This window comes from Nerophis lumbriciformis, linkage group LG05 (assembly GCF_033978685.3).
Source record: "Nerophis lumbriciformis linkage group LG05, RoL_Nlum_v2.1, whole genome shotgun sequence".
Taxonomy (NCBI): domain Eukaryota; kingdom Metazoa; phylum Chordata; class Actinopteri; order Syngnathiformes; family Syngnathidae; genus Nerophis; species Nerophis lumbriciformis.
The window spans coordinates 23,945,271-23,971,271 of record NC_084552.2 but is presented as its reverse complement, the minus strand read 5'-3'; the positions used below and the strand labels follow the sequence as shown (position 1 = coordinate 23,971,271).

General features: G+C 38.1%; 2 protein-coding genes across 2 annotated transcripts; both read left to right on the top strand.

Moving 5' to 3' along the window:
- Positions 1 to 1,582: 1,582 nt before the first annotated feature.
- Positions 1,583 to 13,340, top strand: krcp (kelch repeat-containing protein). The gene is made up of 14 exons (XM_061961066.1): positions 1,583 to 1,634; positions 1,717 to 1,793; positions 3,513 to 3,674; positions 4,904 to 4,985; positions 5,049 to 5,108; positions 8,361 to 8,583; positions 8,669 to 8,767; positions 8,840 to 8,971; positions 10,399 to 10,586; positions 10,650 to 10,846; positions 10,922 to 11,016; positions 11,097 to 11,151; positions 12,750 to 12,847; positions 12,949 to 13,340. Exons 2-14 carry the CDS (start codon positions 1,732 to 1,734, stop codon positions 13,140 to 13,142), a joined length of 1,647 nt encoding a protein of 548 aa, XP_061817050.1. The 5' UTR covers positions 1,583 to 1,634; positions 1,717 to 1,731; the 3' UTR covers positions 13,143 to 13,340.
- Positions 13,341 to 13,835: 495 nt separating this feature from the next.
- LOC133606757 (uncharacterized) lies at positions 13,836 to 25,401 on the top strand. Its single transcript, XM_061961068.2, has 11 exons — positions 13,836 to 13,949; positions 17,271 to 17,324; positions 18,691 to 19,032; positions 19,096 to 19,182; positions 19,261 to 19,299; positions 19,360 to 19,389; positions 19,458 to 19,493; positions 19,559 to 19,663; positions 21,423 to 21,447; positions 21,531 to 21,613; positions 24,073 to 25,401. The coding sequence occupies exons 1-11, from the start codon at positions 13,892 to 13,894 to the stop codon at positions 24,081 to 24,083; spliced, it is 870 nt and encodes a 289-aa protein (XP_061817052.1). The 5' UTR covers positions 13,836 to 13,891; the 3' UTR covers positions 24,084 to 25,401.
- The last annotated feature ends 600 nt before the right edge of the window (positions 25,402 to 26,001 follow it).

Here is a 26,001-nt window from a genome sequence, read left to right as displayed (position 1 = left end):
AACTTACACATCTGTGAAGGCGCCATTAATGCTGAAATGTACATACAGGTTTTGGAGCAACATATGTTGCCATCCAAGCAACGTTACCATGGACGCCCCTGCTTATTTCAGCAAGACAATGCCAAGCCACGTGTTACATCAACGTGGCTTCATAGTAAAAAAGTGCGGGTACTAGACTGGCCTGCCTGTAGTCTAGACCTGTCTGCCATTGAAAATGTGTGGCGCATTATGAAGCCTAAAATACCACAACGGAGACCCCCGGACTGTTGAACAACTTAAGCTGTACATCAAGCAAGAATGGGAAAGAATTCCACCTGAGAAGCTTAACAAATGTGTCTCCTCAGTTCCCAAACGTTTACTGAGTGTTGTTAAAAGGAAAGGCCATGTAACACAGTGGTGAACATGCCCTTTCCCAACTACTTTGGCACGTGTTGCAGCCATGAAATTCTAAGTTAATTATTATTTGCAAAAAAAAAAAAAAGTTTATGAGTTTGAACATCAAATATCTTGTCTTTGTCGTGCATTCAACTGAATATGGGTTGAAAAGGATTTGCAAATCATCGTATTCCGTTTATATTTACATCTAACACAATTTCCCAACTCATATGGAAACGGGGTTTGTAGTTACTTTATTGAGTTTACAACCCCCTGGCACTGTTTTTTACTGTTTTTGTATTGTTTTTGTTCTGTTTTTGATTGATTATTATTATTTCTCGATTGTTTGTAAATGTTGCAGTTTATAAATAAAGGTTTATGAAATTAAAAAATAAATAATTTTTTTTTTTTTACTTCCGCGTAGATGTCGGAATACAAGCAATACGGTTATACAAAGCGCGTCGGGCGCATTCGACGATCCGGTTAAGTTCAGCCAACTAAAATTTGTGTTGAATCGTTCAACATTCGTGTGGTTTAAATATTCGCAGTAAACTCTGAAGTGAGTTTATTTTTTATTTTTTACATATGTATATATATATATTTTTTTTTTATATTGAACAACAAACATACATTTATAATTCACACAAAAGTCAAGGCACTTTCAACATCAAGGAAATAAAACAAAATCAAATACAGAGAGTATTAAATATGAATAAATAATAATAATAATAATAATTTTAAAAATATGAAAAAACTACGGAGCCTCTAAAGGGACATGGGGAATATTTGTTTTTAGATATGTATAAAACAACTAAAGACAAAAAGGGCTCACTATACCACTTTAAATGTTTTCAGCCACTTTAAATGTTTTATAAATCTACATTTATGTAGACATTTTTTTGCCTGGAGCATAATAATGTTGACAAACATTTCTATGTTACAATAAACTCCGAATTCGAACTCCTGCCGACATGACGTGAGCCACTATACGCGCCTTTCCAGTGACGTCACGCAGTGCTGCTAAACACAGGCTAATGATTGGTTGGAGACTGCTTTGGAGAGCGCTCGATTCTCAATAGGCATACAGACTAGATCGCCTCAGCGTGCTTTAGAACACGTCGATACCCGCCCGTGCAAACACATTGAAGTTTCAAAACAAGCGCACAAATGCTGTCGTCACCTCGCCGCGCGTATACAGGAAGTAATCAAGACCCTATGGCGGGAGACGTCGTCTGTCGCTGAAACGGTTGACTTTTACAGTATATTGCATTTTATTATTAAAACGTTGTCGAAATAAGCAAGTCGAAAGGGAAGAGGAGTAATAATATTCAGTTCTTGCAGGGAGAGAAAAACAAAATGGAAGAATTTGGAGTTTTTGCTGTTTTTGGAGTAGATGCACCGCCTCAACGGTTGCTGAGGTAAAACGTCTCAATGATACCTTTTAGTATTCGTGTGCGATATATGAAATATTCCTGGTTTAATAGTAGCTAGTGGCTCTTCTGCGACGTTTGTAGTCTGTATTGAACGAGCAGTTTTTAGTTAAATGTTTCCGTCCAAGAAAGTGTTTAAAAAATAAATAAATAAAATCTTGCCCTAATGTGGGATCTGTTGCCATGAATTGATTAACGTGGACCCCGACTTAAACAAGTTCAAAAACTTATTCGGGTGTTACCATTTAGTGATCAATTGTACGGAAAATGTACTTCACTGTGCAATCTACTAATAAAAGTTTCAATCAATCAATCTGAGCCGAGGACGTCGTTGTGGCTTTTGCAGCCCTTTTAGACACTTGTGATTAAGGGCTTATAAATAAACTTTGATTGATTGATACAAACGCTTCTCTTGATGTATAAATGTTTAAAAAAAAAAAGGATTTCTCCCTTTTATGTATATATATATATATATATATATATATATATATATATATATATATATATATATTTGTTTTCTTTTAAATTATTTATTATCTGTGTTTATTCTTTAACTGTATTTCTGATTATTATTGTTATTATTAATTTATTATTATTATTTATTTAATAGATTTATCTGTAAATATTATTGTTATTTAGTTTTCCTGCTGTTTCTTTCATGAGGGGGGTGGGGGTGGGGGTATATACATATATATATTAGGGCTGTGAATCTTTGGGTGTCCCACGATTCGATTCAATATCGATTCTTGGGGTCACGATTCGATTCAAACTCGATTTTTTTTTCCAATTCAACACGATTCTCGATTCAAAAACGATTTTTTTTTTCCCGATTCAAAACGTCAGTCTGCTGACATGCAAGCAGAGTAGTAGATTTTTGTAAAAAAGCTTTTATAATTGTGAAGGACAATGTTTTATCAACTGATTGCGATAATGTAAATTTGTTTTAACTATTAAATGAACCAAAAATATGACTTATTTTATCTTTGTGAAAATATTGGACACAATGTGTTGTCAAGCTTATGAGATGGGATGCAAGTTCAAGCCACTGTGACACTATTGTTAATTTATTTTTATTTTTATAAATGTCTAATGATAATGTCAATGAGGGATTTTTAATCACTGCTATGTTGAAATTGTAACTAATATTGATACTGTTGTTGATAATATTCATTTTTGTTTCACTACTTTTTGTTTGTTCTGTGTCATGTTTGTGTCTCCTCTCAATTGCTCTGTTTATTGCAGTTCTGAGTGTTGCTGGGTCGGGTTTGGTTTTGGAATTGGATTGCATTGTTATGGTATTGCTGTGTATTGTTTTGTTGGATTGATTAATTAAAAAAAAAAAGAATTACAAATAAATTAATTTAAAAAAAAAAAGATTTAAAAATAAATGAGAATCAATTCTGAATCGCACAACGTGAGAATCGCGATTCGAATTCTAATCAATTTTTTCCCACACCCCTAATATATATATATATATATATATATATATATATATACACATCGTTGGGATATAAACAAAAAAATATTTTGACATTTAGGGCAGACAACAGATATATGATGTATGTAAATATGATGTAATGGATAGGAATGTCTGATGCTGGATGTCCATAAAAAATAAATGAAAAAAAAATGTTTTACAGAATTCAAGTTTTCCCCACAACCGTATTTATCATTTTTAATCTTAAGGGCTTTTTTTTTCTCTCTCAGCGGTGAAGGGCCCCGGCGGGTGTCTGTTGCAGTGCCCCCGACTGTCCAGCAGGTGGTGCTGTTTAGCAGTGGGCCCTGGCGGGACAGAATCTGCGTCAACGCGGACCTCCTTGATGCTCAGCGGACCCCCATCACTATTGGCAAATTGACCCCCTATAACAGGTTCGTCCACTCAGTACGAACAGAGAAATTGATGCATACCTGTCAACATTTTAATTTCAAAATGTGGGAAATTGGTAAAAAAAAGAAAAGAAAAAGGGGGGGATTGCTAAAGGGGGAAAAAAGGATTTGGTGAGATTTTTCTCATTTCCAGTGTAAAAAGCAAAGTCGAAGGAAGTCTGGTTATAAAGCCAATTAAGAGACGGCATACAGCCTGAATAGCAGTCGTGAGATGATCAAACATGACTTTTTAACATGACCTGGTGTTAGAAATGGTGTGTCCACAGCATTTTCACACTGCTAGATTTGAATCAAAACATGTTTTATTCTGTTTCACACTTCATTTTAGCTGTGGGCGACAAACAACATACAGTATTTTGGGAAAAAAGCACTTTGTCCCTTTCCTTTTAGTCTTGGGTAAGCACAAACATGAACAAGTAATATTCTTGGAGAAGTAGTATAGTGATCAAAGTAATTTTTTAAATATGTTTTTTCGAGGGAAACTGCTTATGAAATGAGACTTGGCTTCCTTTTCTCCAACATATAAGCAATGAAAGTCGTAGGTTTTGCTTTATAAAATTGTTCACCGGTATGAAAATGGACTCCGTTGATGAAATTTATACAAGTTTGGCCATGTAAACAAAACCTATATCCAGCAAAAATGGCAACTCTGCACCAACAGTGCATTGTGAAATCATGTGCCCTTTCGAGCCATGTAGATAGCAGTCATTGGGTTCAATATAAGGCTTTTTTTTGTGGCAAAACTTACAATATTGCCTAAATGAAAATAAAAAATATTCTGGGATACTTCACGGTGCTTGTAGTTGAGACATTTTTCAAGCTTACTGATGTAATTTCTCCTTTGATGTTGCAGAAAGTATGAGAATGTGTGAGCAGCTGCCTGCTCTTCTATAGGTAAAGATAATAATCGTTCAGATTTTTGGTAAAGAAGTTCTTCCCCGTCATTTTCGTGTCCAGCCATCTCTCTTGTGTTGTTTTATTTGATTTGATGCAATTTGCCTCGCTGCTTTCACCAGCCCACCGAGTGTTGTCGAACCGATCCAAGCGCTGAAGTCGCTGCAGTACTGGAGATATTTTTTCCGCGCAGAGCAAAAAAACAGTGATAACGAGGGACCGGGAAGGAAAGACAAAACATTCCCCAGGAAAAACGGGGATGTTGATGGATACGCATTGATGACACCCAAAAGGCTTCATTTTTGGCATTCCTGCAGATGTCTGTCATGGGAACAGTGGGAAGAGGAGACGTGGACCAACGCCGTCACTTTGAATGTCACCCTGGAAGGAGGACAGATGGTAAGAAAAAAAATGATCGCTGAAGACAAATTGTCCTTATTAAAACAAGAAACACATTTCCAGGTAAAAGACAGTTGGTCAGAACCAGCACTCATCTTAGCTGTCAAGGAGCACACGCCTAAGGTAATTCTTTATTCATCTCATTTCTATACTGACTTGTTTAGGATTAACTTAAGTACACTTTGTGGCCCAGTTTCACATTCAGGGCATAAATAAAACCAGGACTAATCTGGTTTAAACAAATCCACACTAATTCAATTGCTTTCTGAGATGTTGATTCACTACAGATTAAGTGCAAGTATTTGTAAGAGAAGAAAGTCAATGTTTCCCCTCACTGAGTCACATGAACGCTTTTTCTGTAGCAAACAAATAATTAATTGTCTCTCGTCAAACAAAGACAGTCCCAAAACGGTTGAATCAAATTCATACAGGAGATTACTTCCATCTCTGAGGAATATTCTCTCTGGTCTTGGTAGTCTTTCAGCATCATTTAGGTAGGTAAGAAGGTAGGTCTTTATTGTCATTGCACAAGTACAACAAAACTTTGTTTTCAGCACAAACCCGTTCAAGATTAGACAAACAAACAGTGTACAGGGTTACAGAACAGGAACGCTGATGGGTCGCCACAAGGCGCCCTGTAAAAGATGGGAAAAAAGGTAAACGCTGGGGGAGGATGAGTAAAAAAAATACAATCTAGACTGGGCTCATAAGGGGACCCAGTCTGGAGTGGGAAAAAACCTCCATAGGAAAGCACATATACATATTACAACATACATCTTGAGACTTGCAACAGAGGGGAGGGAGTGGGGGCAATGGTGGCGGACTGCAGCTTTTAAGGCGCTGCCCAGCTGTCCATCACCCCTAAGGGTTTTGCATCAAGGGCGTTGGATGGGGGGTGGGGTACCGTATTTTTCGGATTATAAATTGCAGTTTTTTTTCATAGTTTGGGGGGATGCGACATATTCTCCAGAGCGATTTATGTGTGAAATTATTAACACATTCCCAACTTCAATGTCACGTGTTGCTGGCATCAAATTCTAAAGTTAATGATTATTTGCAAAAAAAAAAAAAAAAAGTTTTTAAGTTTGAACATCAAATAGCAGTAGTTGAAAATGATTTGCAAATTACTGTATTCCGTTTATATTTACATCAAACACATTTTCCCAACTCATATGGAAGCGGGGTTTGTATATGTTATACTTATTTGAATGACTCTTACCATAATATGTTACGTTAACATACCAGGCACGTTCTCAGTTGGTTATTTATGCTTCATATAACGTACACTTATTCAGCCTGTTGTTCACTATTCTTTATTTATTTTAAATTGCCTTTCAAATGTGTATACTTGGTGTTGGATTTTATCAAATAAATTTCCACCCAAAAATGCGACTTATACTCGAGTGCGACATAAATATGTTTTTTTCCTTCTTCATTATGCATTTTCGGCCGGTGCGACGTATACTCCGGAGCGATTTATAATCCGAAAAATACGGTATATGTGTGTGGCGTATATTTTTGGTGGATGCATGCATGTGTGTGTGTAAGCCTGCAGTCTCTGTTCCGCGGCTTTGGTGTCGTCCAGTCGCTAGTCAGTCCAAAGTCAACAACAACAGGTGTGTGTCCATGAGAGACATGAAGGGATTTTGTTGTGTCTTCGCCGCACTGTCCTTCAGGAGAGTCTCGAAGCCAGGGAAACAATCCAAGTTAGAATGTTTTGTATCACTCTAAATTGTCTATGACTGGTCCTCAAATTCATTCTGCGGGTCAGACAGTCCGATGTTATCCAAATCACAAGAGTGTCCACAGTTCTTCGCGCACCCTCCAATCATTTGTGGCAGCTTTGGGGTACTTTGAAGACAATTTAGGTGGTCAAAGTAATCCATCTTCACCATGTGCTGTTATGTACATGTACATTACACCTATGTTAAACCTGAACCTGGACATATTTGACTTCACCCTTGATTTAGACCTGAATTAGCTCTACTTTAACGTCAAGAAGGAAGACTATTTAGCGCAAAGACTAGGACAAGTCTGAGACTATTTTAATGGTGTCGGAAAAAAGCCATTTCAGTAAAACCTGCTTAACAATAGGTCTGGACAGTAATCAAACTTTAATTTCGAATTTGATTATGGCTTCTCACGATTATGAAAACACAATAATTGATTGAAAACGATTAATGGGCCACGCAACGTGCATGCAAATTCCGGAGCTTGTGACGGTAAAACGGATGAAGAGCAAATGAGTGAAAAAAACTAGAAGTTTGGAATGTCATCAAGGTTGCTACTTTTTATTTGACACAGCGCTAGTATGCCTAATCAATAATCACTCAACTCAACAAAAAAGTAAGGCATATGATTTTCGTGTTAAGACGGAGTCACGTATTGGATAATAAAACAGAATTTGCTGTTAAACTCAGAATATCAGAGAATTGACATACTTGTAAGGGAAATGTTGTCATTGTGAGGAGAAGAAACTTTTGTTTGGGAAGATATTGTGTTCGATATCACTCATTTATCCCCTCCACCCTGTGCAGAACCAAACAATGTCGAGACGGCGATTAAACGACGACCCTAAAGCAAACAAGAACAATCCATACACTCACACAACACAACTCATCTGCTTGTCTTGTTGTGAACGACATCATCGATGTAACAACAATGTACAAACAGTGGTCGCAACTTGAGAGCCGCTCTCTTTTTTTATTTACAGCCTCAAGTGAGTCTTTTCTTTACTCTTCAAGCTGAGAAGAGCACAGCACACTTCACCCTTCACACTAATAGCGTGGTGCGCCACATCCGGTCTGACTGCGCCAACAAAATAAAGGGTTAAAAAAAGTACCTTAAACAAGCATTATGTACTTAAAGCACTTATTTTTACATTTACACTATTATTATGCTTTGACCTAAAATATTGGTCAAAATTGTATTGCACCAATAAATGTGAGGATTTTTGCATTTAATTAACAAACATTTTATTTTACACATTGAGCACACACTCTTTGGTGGTAAAAGGTAAATTAAGTTTAAAAGGAAAAACATAATTTTATTGTTTTATAATGCTATTGTTATTTAAATGTATTGTTATTGCTAATATTAATATTAATTGACTTGTTGTGGTTTATTCGTTTCTAATTTATATCCAGGTTTTTTAGAAACTGGATATAAAGTTGAGTTTTGGTGGTACAATAAATGCTCGTGTTTTCAAATTAATGAATAATCGTGTAATTAATCGTGATTACAATATCAATCAAAATAATTGTGATTATTAATTTTGTCATAATTGTCCGGCCCTACTTAACAATGTGATGTAGTCTAGAACTAGGGCTTGATCTCTGTACGGGAAACCTGGCCTGAACGTCTTGCTGTTCCCAGGATGCTGCAGCCGCCCTTGCACACCGCAAGCTCGATAGCAAGAAGAAGAGAAAGCGTGTGTCCGAAGACACAGATGTAAAGATGGCCGCAGCAGAGGAGGAGGAGAACTTGTGTCCCAACGCAAGCTTGGACCAAACGACACCTGTTCGAAAAGTCAGAGGTCACGGGAAAGGAGGACAGAAGCTCTTCTCTGCCAGGGAAGATGCAACCAAGAGTAAAAGAGGTGAGGTGACCACATGCTCCTGTGGTAAGACATCGCCTGGCTCTCATCTTGTCTTCAAATCAATAAGACATCTCTGTCCCTGCAGCTAACAGCACAGGAGATGTGCAAGGGATTGTGGGAAGGACACCACCCCAAAGTGGAGCCAGGTCAAAAAGTGGGCTGGTTAAGACCCCCACACACACTGGTAAAAGATTTAAAACTGTTAATATTACAGAACACAAGCCAGTTGGCTAACTCTTCTATCTTGGGCCTGCAGCGTCACCGGGGAACCCCTCGGGACGCTGGGGGCAAACGCTGTGTCCCATTGACAGCCAGACCGCCATCTTGATAGGTGGACAAGGAGCCAGGATGCAGTTCTGCAAAGATCCCATGTGGAAGCTCTGCACAGGTCAGTCAGGTGTTTGAAAGTCCACATCAAAGTGTCTTTTTTCCCAGACTGTTTACACACTAAGAAATAGAACCCGCATAGTGCTGTGCAGTACAACAATATATATATATATATATCTCAGTGTGGTATAAAAATGTTGATCGATATAATTCTCTTTTATTTGTATCGTCATTTTAACGTCTGTACTGCGGCTAATGTAACTGCAGCAGCACTGCTGCTTTGCGGTAGCATTTTATGTCACCTGAAATAACTTTACAGCGCCAATACAATGGAATACATGGAAGCTAAAGCAACAAAACCCAAAGAGGTATTGATGCCAAAAAAGACTAACTGTTTTGTTTGGATTTGATTTGGATTGAAAAAGTCAGACACCAACCAAACAACAGTAGGTTAATCTGCAAAACATGCCGCCAACAAGTCGTTATTTGCAACTTGAGCATGTCTCTTTGATATTCTATCATTGAAGACACTACATGAAGGACAGTACCTCACCTTTTCTCCTTCAAACATATTGCTGGGTATTGTGGCCAAACAGCTCAATGTTTGTTTCAAAGATAAGACCTTCTGGAGGAAAGTTCTGTGGTCAGATGAAACAAAAAATTAGCTTGTTTGGCCACAATACCCAGCAATATGTTTAGAGGAGAAAAGGTGAGGCCTTTAATCCCAGGAACACCTACCATTAAGCATGGTGGTGGTAGTATTATTGTCTGGGCCCGTTTTGCTGCCAATGGAACTGGGGCTTTACAGAGAGTAAATGGGACAATGAAAAAGGAGGATTACCTCCAAATTCTTCAGGACAACCTAATATCATCAGCCCAGGGGTTGGGTCTTGGACACAGTTGGGTGTTCCAACAGGACAATGATCCCAAACACGTGTCAAAAGTGGTAATGGAATGGCTAAATCAGGCTAGAATTAAGGTTTTAGAATGGCCTTCCCAAAGTCCTGACTTAAACGCGTGGACAATGCTGAAGAAACAAGTCCATGTCAAAAAAACACACAAATTTAGCTGAATTGCACCAATTTTGTCAAGAGGAGTGGTCAAAAATTCAACCAGAAGCTTGCCAGAAGCTTGTGGATGGCTACCAAAAGTGCCTGATTGCAGTGAAACTTGCCAAGGGACATGTAACCAAATATTAACATTGCTGTATGTATACTTTTGACCCAGCAGATTTGCTCACATTTTCAGTAGACCCATAATAAATTCATAAAAGAACCAAACTTCATGAATGATTTTTGTGACCAACAAGTATGTGCTCCAATCACTCTATCACAAAAAAATAAGAGTTGTAGAAATTATGTATGTAAACGTTTGACCACGACTTTATATACTAGTCTTGGGGCGTGGTGGTGACCCCTGAGCTGATATTGAAGTGTACTATTCCATCTGAGACCACCTAAGCCCTTGAGTCTGTATTTTCTCTAACAGAGGACATGTCCTGGGTGGCGGCCGAGACGCTGGCACAGGGTCCTACTCCCGAGTCCAGAATCGGCCACTCGTCCGTCTACGACCCGGACTCAAAGCGGATCTTTGTGTTTGGTGGATCTAAGAACAAAAAGTGGTTCAATGACGTCCACATCCTGGACACGCAGAGTTGGAAGTGGACCATGGTGGAGGTGTGTTATTTTGATCCTAATCCCAGAGAGTGTTCTCATGCTCACCTTTAACCTCACCTCCAGGCCCAAGGCAAGGTTCCCCCCCTGGCTTACCACAGCTGCAGCATGTTTCGTGGGGAACTCTTTGTGCTGGGAGGCGTCTTCCCTCGGCCCAACCCAGTGCCGGACGGCTGCAGTGACTCTTTGTACATCTTTGATCCCCAGCTGTCCATCTGGTACCAGCCCGTCGTCATCGGCGACACCCCCTCGCCCCGCTCGGGGTAAGGCCGCTACAGCTGACGCTGCGGTTGATTGAGGCGTTCGATGGTCTTCACCGTCTTTTCGTTGCGTTTCAGACACTCGGCGTGTGTGATGCCGGAGGGGAAGATATACATATTCGGTGGGTGGGACACACCTGTGTGCTACAACGACATGTTTGTGTTGGACCTTGGTGAGGATGCAGAATTTAATGTGTTCACATCATTGAATACAAGAAAACCTCTGATTGTATAATGCTTGTTTTCTCCGCAGGTCTGATGGAGTTTTCTGCCGTGCAGACAAGTGGAAAAGCCCCCCCTCCTAGATGGTAAACCATGTTGGACTCTTAATTGCTTGCACAGGTTCACACTCTTAAAAGTTTTTTTTATGTTCCTCCCCCTCCAAACCCTGTGGCGGAGTTTGACCGTCACCTCTAAAAAAAAATTAATGCTGATAGCTGTAAGTGGTAGGCTTTTTTTTTAGTACCGTATTTTCCGGACCATAGGGCGCACCAGATTATAAGGCGCACTCTATTTTTGTAATCTTTTTTCATGTATAAGGCGCACCGGATTATAAAGCGCATTAAAGGAGTCATATTATTATTATTTTTTTCTAAATGTAAAACACTTCCTTGTGGTCTACATAACATGTAATGGTGGTTCTTTGGTCAAAATGTTGCATAGATTCTGTTTTACAGATCATCTTTAATCCGCTTTCTGACAGTCGCTTCCGGATGCGCCGTTTTGTGGGCGGTCTTATTTACGTGGCTCACCTCCGGCAGCATCTTCTCCCCGTCATCTTTGTTGTAGCGGTGTAGCGTGCAAGGACGGCAGTGGAAGAAGTGTCAAAAGATGGAGCTAACTGTTTTAATGACATTCAGACTATACTTAAATCAATAATGGAGCAGCATCTCCCCCTCCGGAAATGTGTTCCGTGAAAAACCGTCCGACTGGAACTCTAATAACTAAGTTTTTGGGTGAATAATGTAAACTCACTAATATGTTTCAGCGCTTTCATGGCGAGTTTACTGACAGATATAAGTAAGAACTTTACATTTATATTATAAATGGCAACAGTGGCGGATAAATGCCACATAACAAGAAGATAGATAAAAAGAAGAAGCTTATCGACTACGGTGTCGGCACGGACCACAAAAGCGCACAATTTTTCAGGATTTATGCAGATCCCAAATACAGATCAGCAGGTACCAGAAGGTAGCAAAAGTTGATTTTGCATAATATTGCAAAACAATCAATCAATCAATCTTTATTTATATAGCCCTAAATCACAAGTGTCTCAAAGGGCTGCACAAGCCACAACGACATCCTCGGTACAAAGCCCAAACAAAACGCCAGATAATATGTCTAACCTTATACACACACCATAATAATACTCGCATGTTGAAGCACATCAAACGGTGCAGTCTACACTTATCTCTTATGTTTGACTGCCATCTACTGGTCACACTTATCATTACACCATGTACCAAATAAAATTGCTTCGAGGTGGGTAAGCCAACCAAACCTATTCCTTACATTAGGCGCACCGGGTTATAAGGCGCACTGTGGAGTTTTGAGGGAAAAAAAGGATTTTAAGTGCGCCTTATAGTCCGGAAAATACGGTACATTGTTTCCGTTGTAGCTTTTACTGTTTCTCCTTCCTATAAAAGCAGCCTTTCTATTCCTCCAAAACAAAAGAAACGAAGCAAATAAAGAAATGTCTCAGCAAAGAAATACGTTTCTTTCAGCACTTATAAAATACTTCCTCGCTTTATTACAAGGAGTTCCAGATGTCCATCAATTGATGTAAGGGAAATCTAAATTGTGACTGCTCACCTTAGCGTTTTTGCAGAGAATTGCAAAGATCTATAAAAGACGTCATCAGAAGGGCTGGTGTTGTAACTTTCATATTATTTGTGTGTTACAGCTGGCATGGCAGCGCTGTCCTCTCAAACACCAAGTTCTTGATCTACGGCGGCTACAACGCAAACAACGCTCTCGCCGACACATTCGTCTTTGACACAGGTGAGCTTGTCAAAGGGTAATTTCACCATTTTTACAGCTCTCGTGCTTGTATGGACACCCGGATCAACGACAAATCCTCCAACCGTGTTATTTGTCGTCAGATACAAACGTCTGGACGGAGGTGACACTCCCGCAGCTCTCGGTGGCCAGGGCGGGTCATTCCATCGCCGCCATGGAGATGGACCCGGCCTCGGGGGGCAAAACTCTGCTGGTGTTTGGAGGTGGAGACAATGAAGGCACTTTTTACGCCGACGTGACCACAGTCACCGTAGTGGAGCTGCTTGCCCTCCTTTGATGGTTTGACATAATTGGTGTTGTTTTTATTTACAGGCAAAAATACTCTTCCGCTTTTTTACTTTTTTTGTATAATTTTTCTGTCATTTAAAAAAATATGTATATTTCAACTGGGCATTTTTATATGTATTTTTCGAAAATACCAAGTAAATGTATTTTGTAGTGAATTACAGAAATAAACGTGAGGTATTCTAAGGGACACACTTTTTGCTCTTCTATGAAGTCAACACAGAGACACAGCTTGAAGTTGTATCAAATTAATTCACTTTTATTGCAGCAAACCTTCCTTATAAGGCACATTGAGGGAAAAGAAGCCCACTCAAGCAAGCACAGAGGCAGGGGGGAGAAACTGCCTGTGAAAACCACTAAAAATCCATAGTTACCGTCTATGATCTGTAGTCATTTTCCGGTCACTTTTGTTCTAAACGACTCCAAATCCTGCGTAAGTATCCTACCAAGACATTCAAATTCTAATTTGGTGAAATTTGTTATGTAAACTAGATGTGATGATTGACATCTCCAATGTCTTTTTACTTGTAGCATGAGCATAAGAACATATTTTAATATTTTTAAACCTCAACTCAAATTCCAGTCGAACAAATCTCGCCAGTCTCCACAGCCGCCCACCGCTTTACGTCAGGATGGGAGAGGAAGGAAGGAAGTGCAGAAATAATCATCAGCAGTGGCGCACCCCAGTTTAAAACACCCTCCACGGACAACTCGGGAGGGAACCACAGGCTCACACTCACCATGAAGACCATCAGGCTGCTTTTTGTCATCCTGGCATCAGTGCAAGGCTTCACTCCAGGTAGGGGAAGCTTTTTCATTCTAATTTCTTCTTGTCGCACTTATTTGTCATATTACTGTTTCTGCAAAGTCTTTGCAGTAGTTGTCGCTTTGATACGCATCAGAGAGGCTCGCACTTTGAACGATCAAAGACTTGTTTCTTTCCATCCCGCCTCAGATAAGCTGTTTGTGCGTATTTTCCTTCAATTGTTCGCTGCTTGAATTCAGGCAAACCTAATCAGACCTGCAACCTGTGGCAGAAGCACACAAATAAGAAATCTCAAGGGACATAGCTACAATGGCTTAACACGAAGTATCTCTTGAGGGTTTTGTTTACCTTCCAAGAACTGATCTAAGAGAGCCTCTATCTGCTCAGTGCTGCCTGATAGGCAATACAGCAGCAGATAAACGGTGGGAGCCAAAGTGCCCACGCTCTCAAGGGGGCCACATTATCATTGTCCCGGGACCAGAAATGTGCTTCCAGCTGTAAACATCTGGCGTAAACACTTTTTAACTCTGTTGCTCTTCAGAGACAAGAAAGGGGAAAATAGTTGCGGCAAAGAAAGATGCATTTGGACTTAATTATGTGGTGTTTAGAGGAGGATCTTTTTTAGGTTAGAACATGACAAAACACCTCACGGGGGATGCTTGTGGTATCGTCAATTGTGAGGGCAGGAAGAAAGAGTTCAAAAGTCTGAGGACAGCAATAGCCTACAGGACAGGATGCTGCTTCCGTCTGCAGAGGATGTCCACTGTCTTGACGCTGGTGTGGGACACACCTTAAATCCATGCCCAAATAGCAATTACACAAAGGTGTAACCTTAAGCTTAGAATAGTAGGGAAAGGTTTGTGGAGTACAACATTTGAAGAGTTATGGTTACAAAAATAAAATGCTGCCTAATTAATTTTTTTGCATGACGCGGCTTATTCACCCAAAGTTGGTTATAATTTATAAACATGTAATAATAATGCATTAAATACATAATATACATGTTCGACGTGACGCCCCATGTGGCAACTTGCTTCGACAGTAAACTTTGATACAATCTGGCCTCAAAACTTGCAGCAAGGTGAACTCAAGTTGCTAAATGCTCAAAAGTCGTCTGCAATCACAGCAGGCAGGCAGTGGCTTGGAAAAACGCCTTCTCTGACAGCCACACACCATCGCCCGCCACTTTAGAGTGTGATGGAGCAGATGGAAACTGTAGCGCTAGCCTGTAGTAATGGTGCGATACAAGTCATTTTATTTTCAATCCGATACAGAGTCAAATTTAGGCTGGTGTCAGTGATACCGATCTAATACCGATACTTTGTGCCTGCTTGGTAATATTGAAAAAAAGTGGTTGCTGCTCTTGGGGAATCATCTTCAAGCGATATAAAATCACAGGGGGAAGCAAATGATGGCGATAGCCTACAATAAAAGGATACATGAACTTGCTGTTTTAGTTCCCACAAAAAGAGTTTCATTTAGACCAGGGTTCCTTGACTTTGAATTAGCCATGACCCCCAGTATGATATTTGATTAGTATTAGATGATATTTGATTAGTATTAGATGATATTTGATTAGTATTAGAACCGGCCCACAGGCCTGCTGCTGTTTTGCACGCACCGATACTCCATCAGTGTTGGCGCTAGGGATTTTCAAAATGGGGTCCCAGGGACCCCATCATGTCATAAAAATGGGGTCCCACAGTAAATTTTTGGGGTCCCACTTTTTTGTAACCGTTTTGAAAACAAATGATAAATGTATGCATTATCCTGTTATATCTCACATTCTATATTGTGTTTTGGAAAAAGGTTGTGATAAACGCTACTTAATTCATTAAAAAAAAAAATACAAAAGAAAACACATTTTTATGCATATGTACATTTATTCAGTTATAAACATTCATTCACTTTCTTCTTTCCTTCATGGATAAACTTTACCGCTGTCTGAATTTTTTTTTGTATTTTAATTGTAATATTTTCAGAATGTGTTTGTTCTATTTTTGGCCAAAGTAAGACAAAGAAAACAATCTGAAGTTGTCTTTATTTTTTTTAGTTGTAATGCCATGATTTGCACAGATTTTCCTCCATGTGGCCCCTGAGCTAAAATGAGTTTGACACCCCTGATTTAGACAATATCAGAATGATTTAGTTACTTGACACGGTGTTCCTGTTATTTATATACATTATCTCAAGTGAATAAAGTATCAATATTTGGATTTGAGAATTGATATTAGAGCCTAAAGATCTGGTATCGGCGGTATCGATATTTCAGGATCGATCCACACATCCCTACTAGCCTACCAACCAGGCTCAACGCTAGACTGCGCCTCCGATGCCATCTGTTCTATCGATCATCTTTCATTATCTTTCATAACTAAATACATTTTGCAGTTTAAAAGGTGTTAAGTGTATTAGTCTGTGAGACATACCGTATTTTTCGGACAGTTTTTTTCATAGTTTGGCCGGGGATGCGACTTATACTCAGGAGCGACTTATGTGTGACATTATTAACACATTACCGTAAAATATCAAATAATATTATTTAGCTCATTCACGTAAGAGACTAGACGTATAAGATTTCATGGGATTTAGCGATTAGGAGTGACAGATTGTTTGGTAAACGTATAGCATGTTCTATATGTTATAGTTATTTGAATGACTCTTACCATAATATGTGACGTTAACATACCAGGCACGTTCTCAGTTGGTTATTTATGCCTCATATAACGTACACTTATTCAGCCTGTTGTTCACTATTCTTTATTTATTTTAAATTGCCTTTCAAATGTCTATTCTTGGTGTTGGGTTTTATCAAATAAATTTCCCCAAAAAATGCGAGTTATACTCCAGTGCGACTTATATATGTTTTTTTCCTTCTTTATTATGCATTTTCGGCCGGTGCGACTTATACTCCGGTGCGACTTATACTCCGAAAAATACGGTATTCAGGGATGAAGGCTGGTTTACGCTTCGGTAAATTTGGCTTGTTAGCTTTAAGACTTTGTCGCAGGTGAACAATGACAATGGAGAGACACGGGTAGGGTTTCAAATCTAGCAGTCTGCGTTATTGCAAATGTTGATCCAAAAACGGAGGAGAACAATAACATTAAGCTCGCAGGAGGCTTTGGAGTGGCACTTCAATGCAGCATCATGATCCAGGCCTTACTTGACATTTTTCTCAATTACTTTTATTTGCTATTCGCGGGTGGTCGCTGGTCACAGAACCGAACCCCAGCAAATAACAGGCAGTTACTGCATTGACAGCTCTGCAAAGTCAGCCTGATGCTGCGTCAGCTTGTACAACACCAAATGTGCTTACACCCAAGCTGTACGTGACTGTTGTTTGCTTCAAAGTGTCAGCAGATGAAACAAGCGACAAGCAGGAAGGAGCGACAACAAGCCACCACAGTGAGTCAGTGAGATGTTTCCCATGTTTGTTTCAATGCTACAATCCAGTGAGAGTTGAAGAATGCCACCGTACTCATTTAACAAGAGTTTCTATCATTATTTGCATGACATCACACTAATCCAGGGGTCGGCAACCCAAAATGTTGAAAGAGCCATATTGGGCCAAAAATACAAAACAAATATCTGTCTGGAGCCGCAAAAAATTAAAAGCCTTCTATAAGTGTAATAATGAAGGCAACACATGATGTAAGTGTCTATATTAGCTATATTAATCTACTATCAAAGGCTGACGAAAATCTTCGTTGACAGAAATTTTGTATTTAAATTTTTATTCTACACATTTTTGCAACATTTTCATTAGTAAAATGGAGGATTCTCACAGGATGAGATAACTTCTGGAAATTACTGGCTCAGAATGGCCAAAGGTTTAGGTGTGTGTGTCCAAGTTTAAGGAAACGGCAGGCTGTCTTCTTCTAATAGATTTATTACAATCTTTGCGAGCTGGGTAGCGTTTTCTGGAGCAACATGGCACACAAACAACTATGAGAAATGCAGCCAATATTACATACATATAATGTGTAATGAGACATGCAAATATAAATTAAATACACAGAGGACATAAGTAAAGGAAATTAAATTAGCTCAAATATACCTACAAATAAGGCATAATGATGCAATATGTACACACAGCTAGCCTAAATAGCATGTTAGGATCGATTAGCTTGCAGTCATGGATCGACCAAATATGCCTGATTAGCACTCCAGCAAATCAATAAAATCTACAAAGCTCACTTTTGTGCATTCACGCACAGCATAAAACATTTGGTGGACAAAATGAGACCAAGGAATGGCATAAAGCACGTCTTTCTGTGGCAGCATCTGAGAAAGTTGTACGTGTAAACAACATACGATGAGTTCAAGGATCGCTGAAAAATTAGTAGGACAAAATGGTGCTTGCCAAATACTCTCATCAGTGAAGGATGTATAACATAAACAGTGGGATTTCTAACAATTAGGAAGGTTTGTGTCATGTTTGTTCTCCTACAGAAAATATATTATCCATCCATTTTCTACCGCTTTTCCCAATATATTAAAACAAAATAAATGTTCTTCATCTTTTTCCATTTTGACACATCTCTGAAAGAGGTCCAGGGAGCCACTAGGGCGGCGCTAAAGAGCCGCAGGTTGCTGACCCCTGCACTAATCAAACAAAATATTAGATAAACACATCTATTGTATGCAAGAAATACTCTCACTCTACTTTTATGCAAATTCTTGATTGTACCTAGTCAAGTGTGCATTGACTGTTGTTAGACTGGGTAGGAATGCTCCAAAGAGACCATGATGGCTTGTTACTGACTTGCAGCGCCTGTAGCACCTAAACCTACACCAACAGCACCTGCAGCACCAGGATTAGAACTTGCAACAACACAACCGGGACCTGCAACAACAAAACCTGCACCAGCAGCACCAGGACCTGCAGCACCGGGACCTGCAACAACAAAACCTGCACCAGGACCTGCAGCACCAGGACCTGCAGCACCAGGACCTGCAGCACCGGGACCTGCAACCCCACAACCTGGAGCATCAGAAGCTACACCAGAACTTGGAACGCCGCATTCTTCTACACCACCACCACCACCACCAACAACAGCAGCAGCACCAGCAGCGACAGGACGGGCTACACATCCTCCACAAGCTGAAAACAGTGAGTGTGTTAAGACTGAATAGATTATTTGTACTGCTGCCATCCTTTCTGACAAGCAAACAGCTCCTTCAGCAAAAACGGAGGTGCTACTCCCGGCGACGGAGAAGACACGCCCACCAAAACCCCAAAATGACTCCAACATGACTCATGGTAACAGAGGCAAAATGATTGGAACGTTTGGTTCTTCCCGACTTGGGGGTAAATGTTGTGAAATGTAACTGTTGTCAGGGCTAAACGACACCACGGTTCCTACGCAGCGCGGCAAAGGTACGTTACAAAGTTTTTCGTGAAAGAATGCACGAAAGTCATTGAATATAACGTTTGCAGGGACCAGCCTGACAACAGAGAAGAGCCACGGTAAGTCACGTTGTCACGATTCCCCGTCACGAGTCGTCGTCGAGCCGCTAATCTCACTATTTTGAAAGGTCCTCAGCAGGGCAGCAAGGAGCCCGCCAAAGCAGGTAACACTCTCGGCTCTATTAACTGGGTGCTCCATGGAGGAGACATGACGTTTGGCTCTTTTCAGCCACTGACAAAAGGCTTTGGTGGATTTTGCTGCCTATCCTGTTGATTGGCGCCGCCACTGTCATCGTCCTCAAGTTCAAATGCAAGAAGGTCCACGACCACACAGGTAGGAACATTACAGTCATAAATAATGCCAAACTATTAATAGATTTAAACTATTTTACAAACATCGGGTCTGAATCAAATGTAGAGATGAGGGTCTTTAATTTGACCTGCTGTTGTACTCTGTCTCAGTGTTAACATGTGCTCAATGTTTCCTTACCATTATTGCTATGTTGTCTATTACCATTGTTGGTATTTTATCTGTTACCATTGTTGGTATTTTGTCTGTTACCATTGTTGGTATTTTGTCTATTACCATTGTTGGTATTTTGTCTATTACCATTATTGGTATTTTGTCTATTACCATTGTTGGTATTTTGTCTATGACCATTGTTGGTATTTTGTCTATTACCATTGTTAGTATTTTGTCTATTACCATTGTTGGTATTTTGCCCATTACCATTGTTGGTATTTTGTCTATTACCATTGTTGGTATTTTGTCTATCACCATTATTGGTATTTTGTCTATTACCATTGTTGGTATTTTGTCTATTACCATTATTGGTATTTTGTCTATTACCATTGTTGGTATTTTGTCTATGACCATTGTTGGTGTTTTGTCTATTACCATTGTTGGTATTTTGTCTATGACTATTGTTGGTATTTTGTCTATTACCATTGTTGGTATTTTGTCTATTACCATTGTTGGTATTTTGTCTATGACTATTGTTGGTATTTTGTCTATTACCATTGTTGGTATTTTGTCTATTACCATTATTGGTATTTTGCCTATTACCATTGTTGGTATTTTGTCTATTACCATTGTTGGTATCTTGTCTATTACCATTGTTGGTATTTTGTCTATTACCGTTGTTGGTATTTTGTTTATTACCATTGTTGGTATTTTGTCTATTACCATTATTGGTATTTTGCCTATTACCATTGTTGGTATTTCGTCTATTACTATTGTTGGTATTTCGTCTATTACCATTGTTGGTATTTCGTCTATTACCATTATTGGTATTTTGCCTATTACCATTGTTGGTATTTTGTCTGTTACCATTGTTGGTATTTTGTCTATTACCATTGTTGGTATTTTGTCTATTACCATTATTGGTATTTTGCCTATTACCATTGTTGGTATTTCGTCTATTACTATTGTTGGTATTTCGTCTATTACCATTGTTGGTATTTCGTCTATTACCATTATTGGTATTTTGCCTATTACCATTGTTGGTATTTTGTCTATTACCATTGTTGGTATTTTGTCTATTACCATTGTTGGTATTTTGTCCATTACCATTGTTGGTATTTTGTCTATTACCATTGTTGGTATTTTGTCTATTACCATTGTTGGTATTTTGTCTATTACCATTGTTGGTATTATGTCTGTTACCATGGTTGGTATTTTGTCCATTACCATTGTGTCCATTACCATTGTTAGTATTTTGTCTCTTACCATTGTTGGTATTTTGTCTATTACCATTGTTGATACAAATTATTAATACAGTGTAATAATTATAGTTACCTGTGGTAATGCCACCATGATACAACATTTGTATTTTAATCCTTAAACAAAGTAACAGTGAATCTCAATGTATTAATCACTGAATTGAGAACTGGGGGTGGGATTATATAAATTATCTTCTTCCCACTCCTTTTAGGCAAAACTGGACCATCATGCTTACATACTGTACATTACCTTTTATATTATATTAATTTATATTATTACGTGTTGTCTACCTTGTACTTTTTTTTATGTCATTGCCTGAAATAAATGAAAAAAGAATACAGATTTGATTGATTTGTTTGTTTTTCAACAGAGACTATGGACACCGGAACCGAGAAGTAAGTTGTCACTGTGAAGGCCTACCTTGTGTCTCAAATGTCCGCCGACGACCAATCACACGTCGTCGTCCTCGTGCTTGTAGCGCATCTTTCCAGAGCCGCCCCGAAAGCACCAAAGATGGCGTCATGCTCCTCGGCGTGAAGTCATCCGTGGGCGAAGAAAACGGTGAGCTGTCTTCTATTGGTTTCCTGCTTAGAACTTGGCATGCTTCGTCCTCGCTGGCGACGCAGGAAGTCGCAGGCTTTTAATATCTCATTGTGCTGCGCTCGGGTCTCGGCGAGGCTGCGGAAGGTGTTTCCTGTGATGTGGAGCAGCCGCCCTCCAACCAGCAGCAGGGCCTGAAAGATAGACACTTCCTAACATAAACAGGACTGGTGTTATTGTGCGACCAAATGTCAGTGTGGCCCAGACGTGTGTGTGTGTGTGTGTGTGTGTGTGTGTGTGTGTGTGTGTGTGTGTGTGTGTGTGCGCATTGGGGTAGGGGGGTTGATGTTATGTGTGAACATTTGACTTGGCCATGAACCTAGTAGGGAAGTTGATTCATTTCATTTGGAATTCTGCAGCGGAAGAAAGTGTGTATATTGTTGTTACCTGTTGGGTTTCTTTGAAACCACTCTTATGAATTTAGCAAAAAGGAACTGTAGTTGCATACAGTTAATATTATATGTTGTACACAATATTTTATACACAATCGACATTAATGCGATGAAATTATTTTCTTCATTCATTAGTTTTTTTTTGTTTTTGTTTTTTCTTCTGCCCTTTCCCATGACATACATTGTGCGGCAGTGCCACCTACTGTCAAACTCATAAAGCAGGGGGCCCCAAATTTTTTGACTTGGGGCCCGCATTGTGTGTGTGTGTGTGTGTGTGTGTGTGTGTGTGTGTGTGTGTGTGTGTGTGTGTATATATATATATATATATATATATATATATATATATATTAGGGCTGTGAATCTTTGGGTGTCCCACGATTCGATTCAAAATCGATTCTTGGGGTCACGATTCGATTCAAAATCGTTTTTTTTTTTTCAATATAACACGATTCTCGATTCAAAAACGATTTTTTATTTTTATTTTTATTATTTTTTTTAATGAAAACAATACACAACAATACCATAATAATGCAATACAATTTCAAAACCAAACCCGACCCAGCAACATTCAGAATAGCAATAAACAGAGCAATTGAGAGCAATTGAGGACACACAAACATGACACGGAACAATCTAAAAGTAGTGAGACAAAAATGAATATTATCAACAACAGTATAAATATTAGTAACAATTTCAACATAGCAGTGATTAAAAATCCCTCATTTATATTATCATTACAAACATTAATAAAAAAATAAAAAAATGAATAGTGTGTCACAGTGGCTTACACTTGTATCACATCTCATAAGCTTGACAACACATTGTGTCCAATATTTTCCACAATGATATAATAAGTCATATTTTAGGTTCATTTAATCGTTAAAACAAATTTAAATAATGGATCCCATATTCCAATATATTATTATTATCTAAACTAAATGCAGTTTTTTCTACTGATATCATCTCCATAGCTTGTGTGTACCAGTCAGTATGAGTTGGACTATAAACATATATCCATTTTTTTAATATTACCCTTTTTGTTATTATGCATATTGAAAGAAATGCATTTTTACTCTTTGATGACACGTTACTAAATTGATGGAGATCCCCAAGAATACAAGTTTGCAGTGTCATTGGGATGTTTATATTAAGGACTGTGATTGCTTCTTTTGTTGTTTTCAACCATAACTCTTTTATTCTCTGACATTCCCACAATAAATGAACAAGAGTTGCCTCGGCTGCCCGACACTTCATACATAACTTGCTATCTACTATACCAATTTTAAACAGCTGAGAAGATGTAAAATACAATCTATTCAATATCTTAAATTGAGTCAGCTTATCTTTAATGCTTCTAAAGGGCTTATTGGCATTTTTCCAAATATCATTCCATGATATGTCGCTTTCATCTAAAATGTTTAAGTCTATCATCCATTTCTGAACACATGCATTATTTGCATTTCTAGTGTGGTGTTCATTTATTATTCCATAAAATAGTTTAATTAATTTCTTAAATGTGTCTTGATTAAAAAGTGCATCTTCCAGTTCATGGCTATACAGTATATATATATATATATATATATATATATATATATATATTTATTTATTTATTTATTTTTATTTATTTATTTATTTATTTATATTTATATATATATATATTTATATATATATATATATTTATTTATTTATATATATATATATATATATATATATATATATATATATATATATATATATATATATATATATATATATCTCGCGCACTAATTGACTGAAAGAGTGTGCACTTGATGTCACATTATCGATGGAAAACTGCATTTTTAGACATTATGATTTGCCTGAGCAGCTAGGAGACACCGAGAGTAACAAGCGGTAGAAAATGGATTAGAAAGGACAGATTTAAAAAAATAATTATTTAAAAAAATATATATATATGTATTTTTTTAAACATGGGACTTTCCGCGGGCCGTAATTTTGGGGACCCCTGTCATAAAGTATCATCACATTGATGTGTTTCTTTCCCCCCAGCTGCAAGATAAAACAGAGTGGCCGCATGAAGACGAAGTGGATCTGCCTCCCGTTCATTGTCTCAAGTAAATTTCTTCACGTTTATGATGTAAGAAATGGTATAAGGTGGATTTTTTTTAATAAGAATTTTAACGCAATGAGGTGAAGTGAAATAGAACAGAGCTTTTATTGTTATTAGTCTGAAAACAACCCCCAGCCAAAGTTGTTAAAACCATGAAGCTGTGGATTTATTTCATTATGTGTTCAAGGACATCATTAAATAATGCTTCTCTAATCGGAGGTGTCCAAACCTTTTCCACCGAAGGCCTTTATACAGAATAATTTTAGGGTGGGGGAACCTCTTTTTTTACTTTTTTTTATATAATGAGGCTGAAACCAACCAAGTGTGGCTATCTCATGAAAACATCTGAGCTTTGTGTTATAGGTGACAAAGCAAATAAGTGTTATATCTCAATAATGTATTAGATTTTTTACAATATACCAAGGTGCATAAAAAACGAGCTGTTGGTCAAAAATGGCCCCTGGCCTCCACTTTGGACACCACTGAATTACAACATTATTTAATCCTAAACAAGGGGGTATTCCAGAAAGCAGGTTAAGTGAAAACTTTGAGTATGTAAGACCTGAAATGAGGGAAATGCTGGGTTTTCTGTTCCAAAAAAGAGAGGTGAGTAAAAGTCTTAGGCAGGCTCGCCTGCTTGCTAGCTGGTTTTCTTGGACAAACCCTGGGGTGTTTTTTTCGTGTCTCCTCCCTCTTGATCAACCCGGAGAAATCTGTCAGACATGAAGGCTCTGTTCCTTTGTAACCAGTTGATGTTAAAACAATTAATTCTTGAAGCCTGATGTTGGGGGAGGATTTTAAGGGTCATGGTTAGTTGGATATACTAATGTTTTTTAAGACTTAGTTGTTGTCAAGATTTTAATTAAAAAGTAGTAACTAACGTGAACTACCGTATTTTTCGGAGTATAAGTCGCACCGGAGTATAAGTCGCACCTGCCGAAAATGCATAATAAAAAAGAAAAAAAACATATATAAGTCGCACTGGAGCCCGGCCAAACTATGAAAAAAAATGCGACTTATAGTCCGAAAAATGCGGTAAATGAATTATTAATTGCAATAGCAAAATAACCTGCCAACAAGAGCTGACATTTTAGATTATTTCAAGAAGTATATCTCAGATTTTAGTACATAATATTTATGTTAAGCTATAAAGAATAAATATACATATAAACGTGTGTGTGTGTGTGTGTGTGTGTGTGTGTGTGTGTGTGTGTGTGTGTGTGTGTGTGTGTATTCATTGATGTGTGTGTATATATATACAGTATATGATGTGTGTGTATATATATATATATATATATATTTTTTTTTTTCATTGCATATAAATATATACTAAAATATATATATATATATATATTGATATTTACTTTGCAGTTGTGTCGACTTTACAGGTCAAACATAATAAAAAAGATGGATTTGCACCTAAATTCAAATGGTATTTTATTCCATATCATTCCTCCACTTTTTTACCTGCAGACTAATAATAATAAAAAAAAGTGGTTAATTGTTAAATCAATGAACTACTACATTCAAACATATGCATTGACTCTGGCAGTGAATATCTCTCACTTTGGTGTGATGGTATTTATACTGTATATATATATATACGTATATATATATATATATATATACACAGTATATATATATATATATATATATATATATATATATATATATATATATATACATATTTATATATATATATATATATATATATATATACACAGTATATATATATACGTATATATGGCTTTTTATTGTGGTTTTAACTCAGGGTCAACATACTCAGGATTGAAGCTAAGTTATATCAGCTGTTTTGGAACCCAGCACTCAGTTTTCCATCTTTGGGTAAATCAACTCAAACTTCAGGT

Excerpts from the sequence above, each read along its gene's own strand:
- krcp (XM_061961066.1), top strand. The coding sequence starts at position 1,732 with ATGGAAGAATTTGGAGTTTTTGCTGTTTTTGGAGTAGATGCACCGCCT. Across the intron at positions 10,587-10,649 it reads GGAAGTGGACCATGGTGGAG|GCCCAAGGCAAGGTTCCCCC; the intron begins GTGTGTTATTTT and ends CCTCACCTCCAG. Across the intron at positions 11,152-12,749 it reads AAAGCCCCCCCTCCTAGATG|CTGGCATGGCAGCGCTGTCC; the intron begins GTAAACCATGTT and ends TGTGTGTTACAG.
- LOC133606757 (XM_061961068.2), top strand. The coding sequence starts at position 13,892 with ATGAAGACCATCAGGCTGCTTTTTGTCATCCTGGCATCAGTGCAAGGC. Across the intron at positions 19,183-19,260 it reads TGACTCCAACATGACTCATG|GGCTAAACGACACCACGGTT; the intron begins GTAACAGAGGCA and ends AACTGTTGTCAG. Across the intron at positions 19,390-19,457 it reads GACAACAGAGAAGAGCCACG|GTCCTCAGCAGGGCAGCAAG; the intron begins GTAAGTCACGTT and ends CTATTTTGAAAG.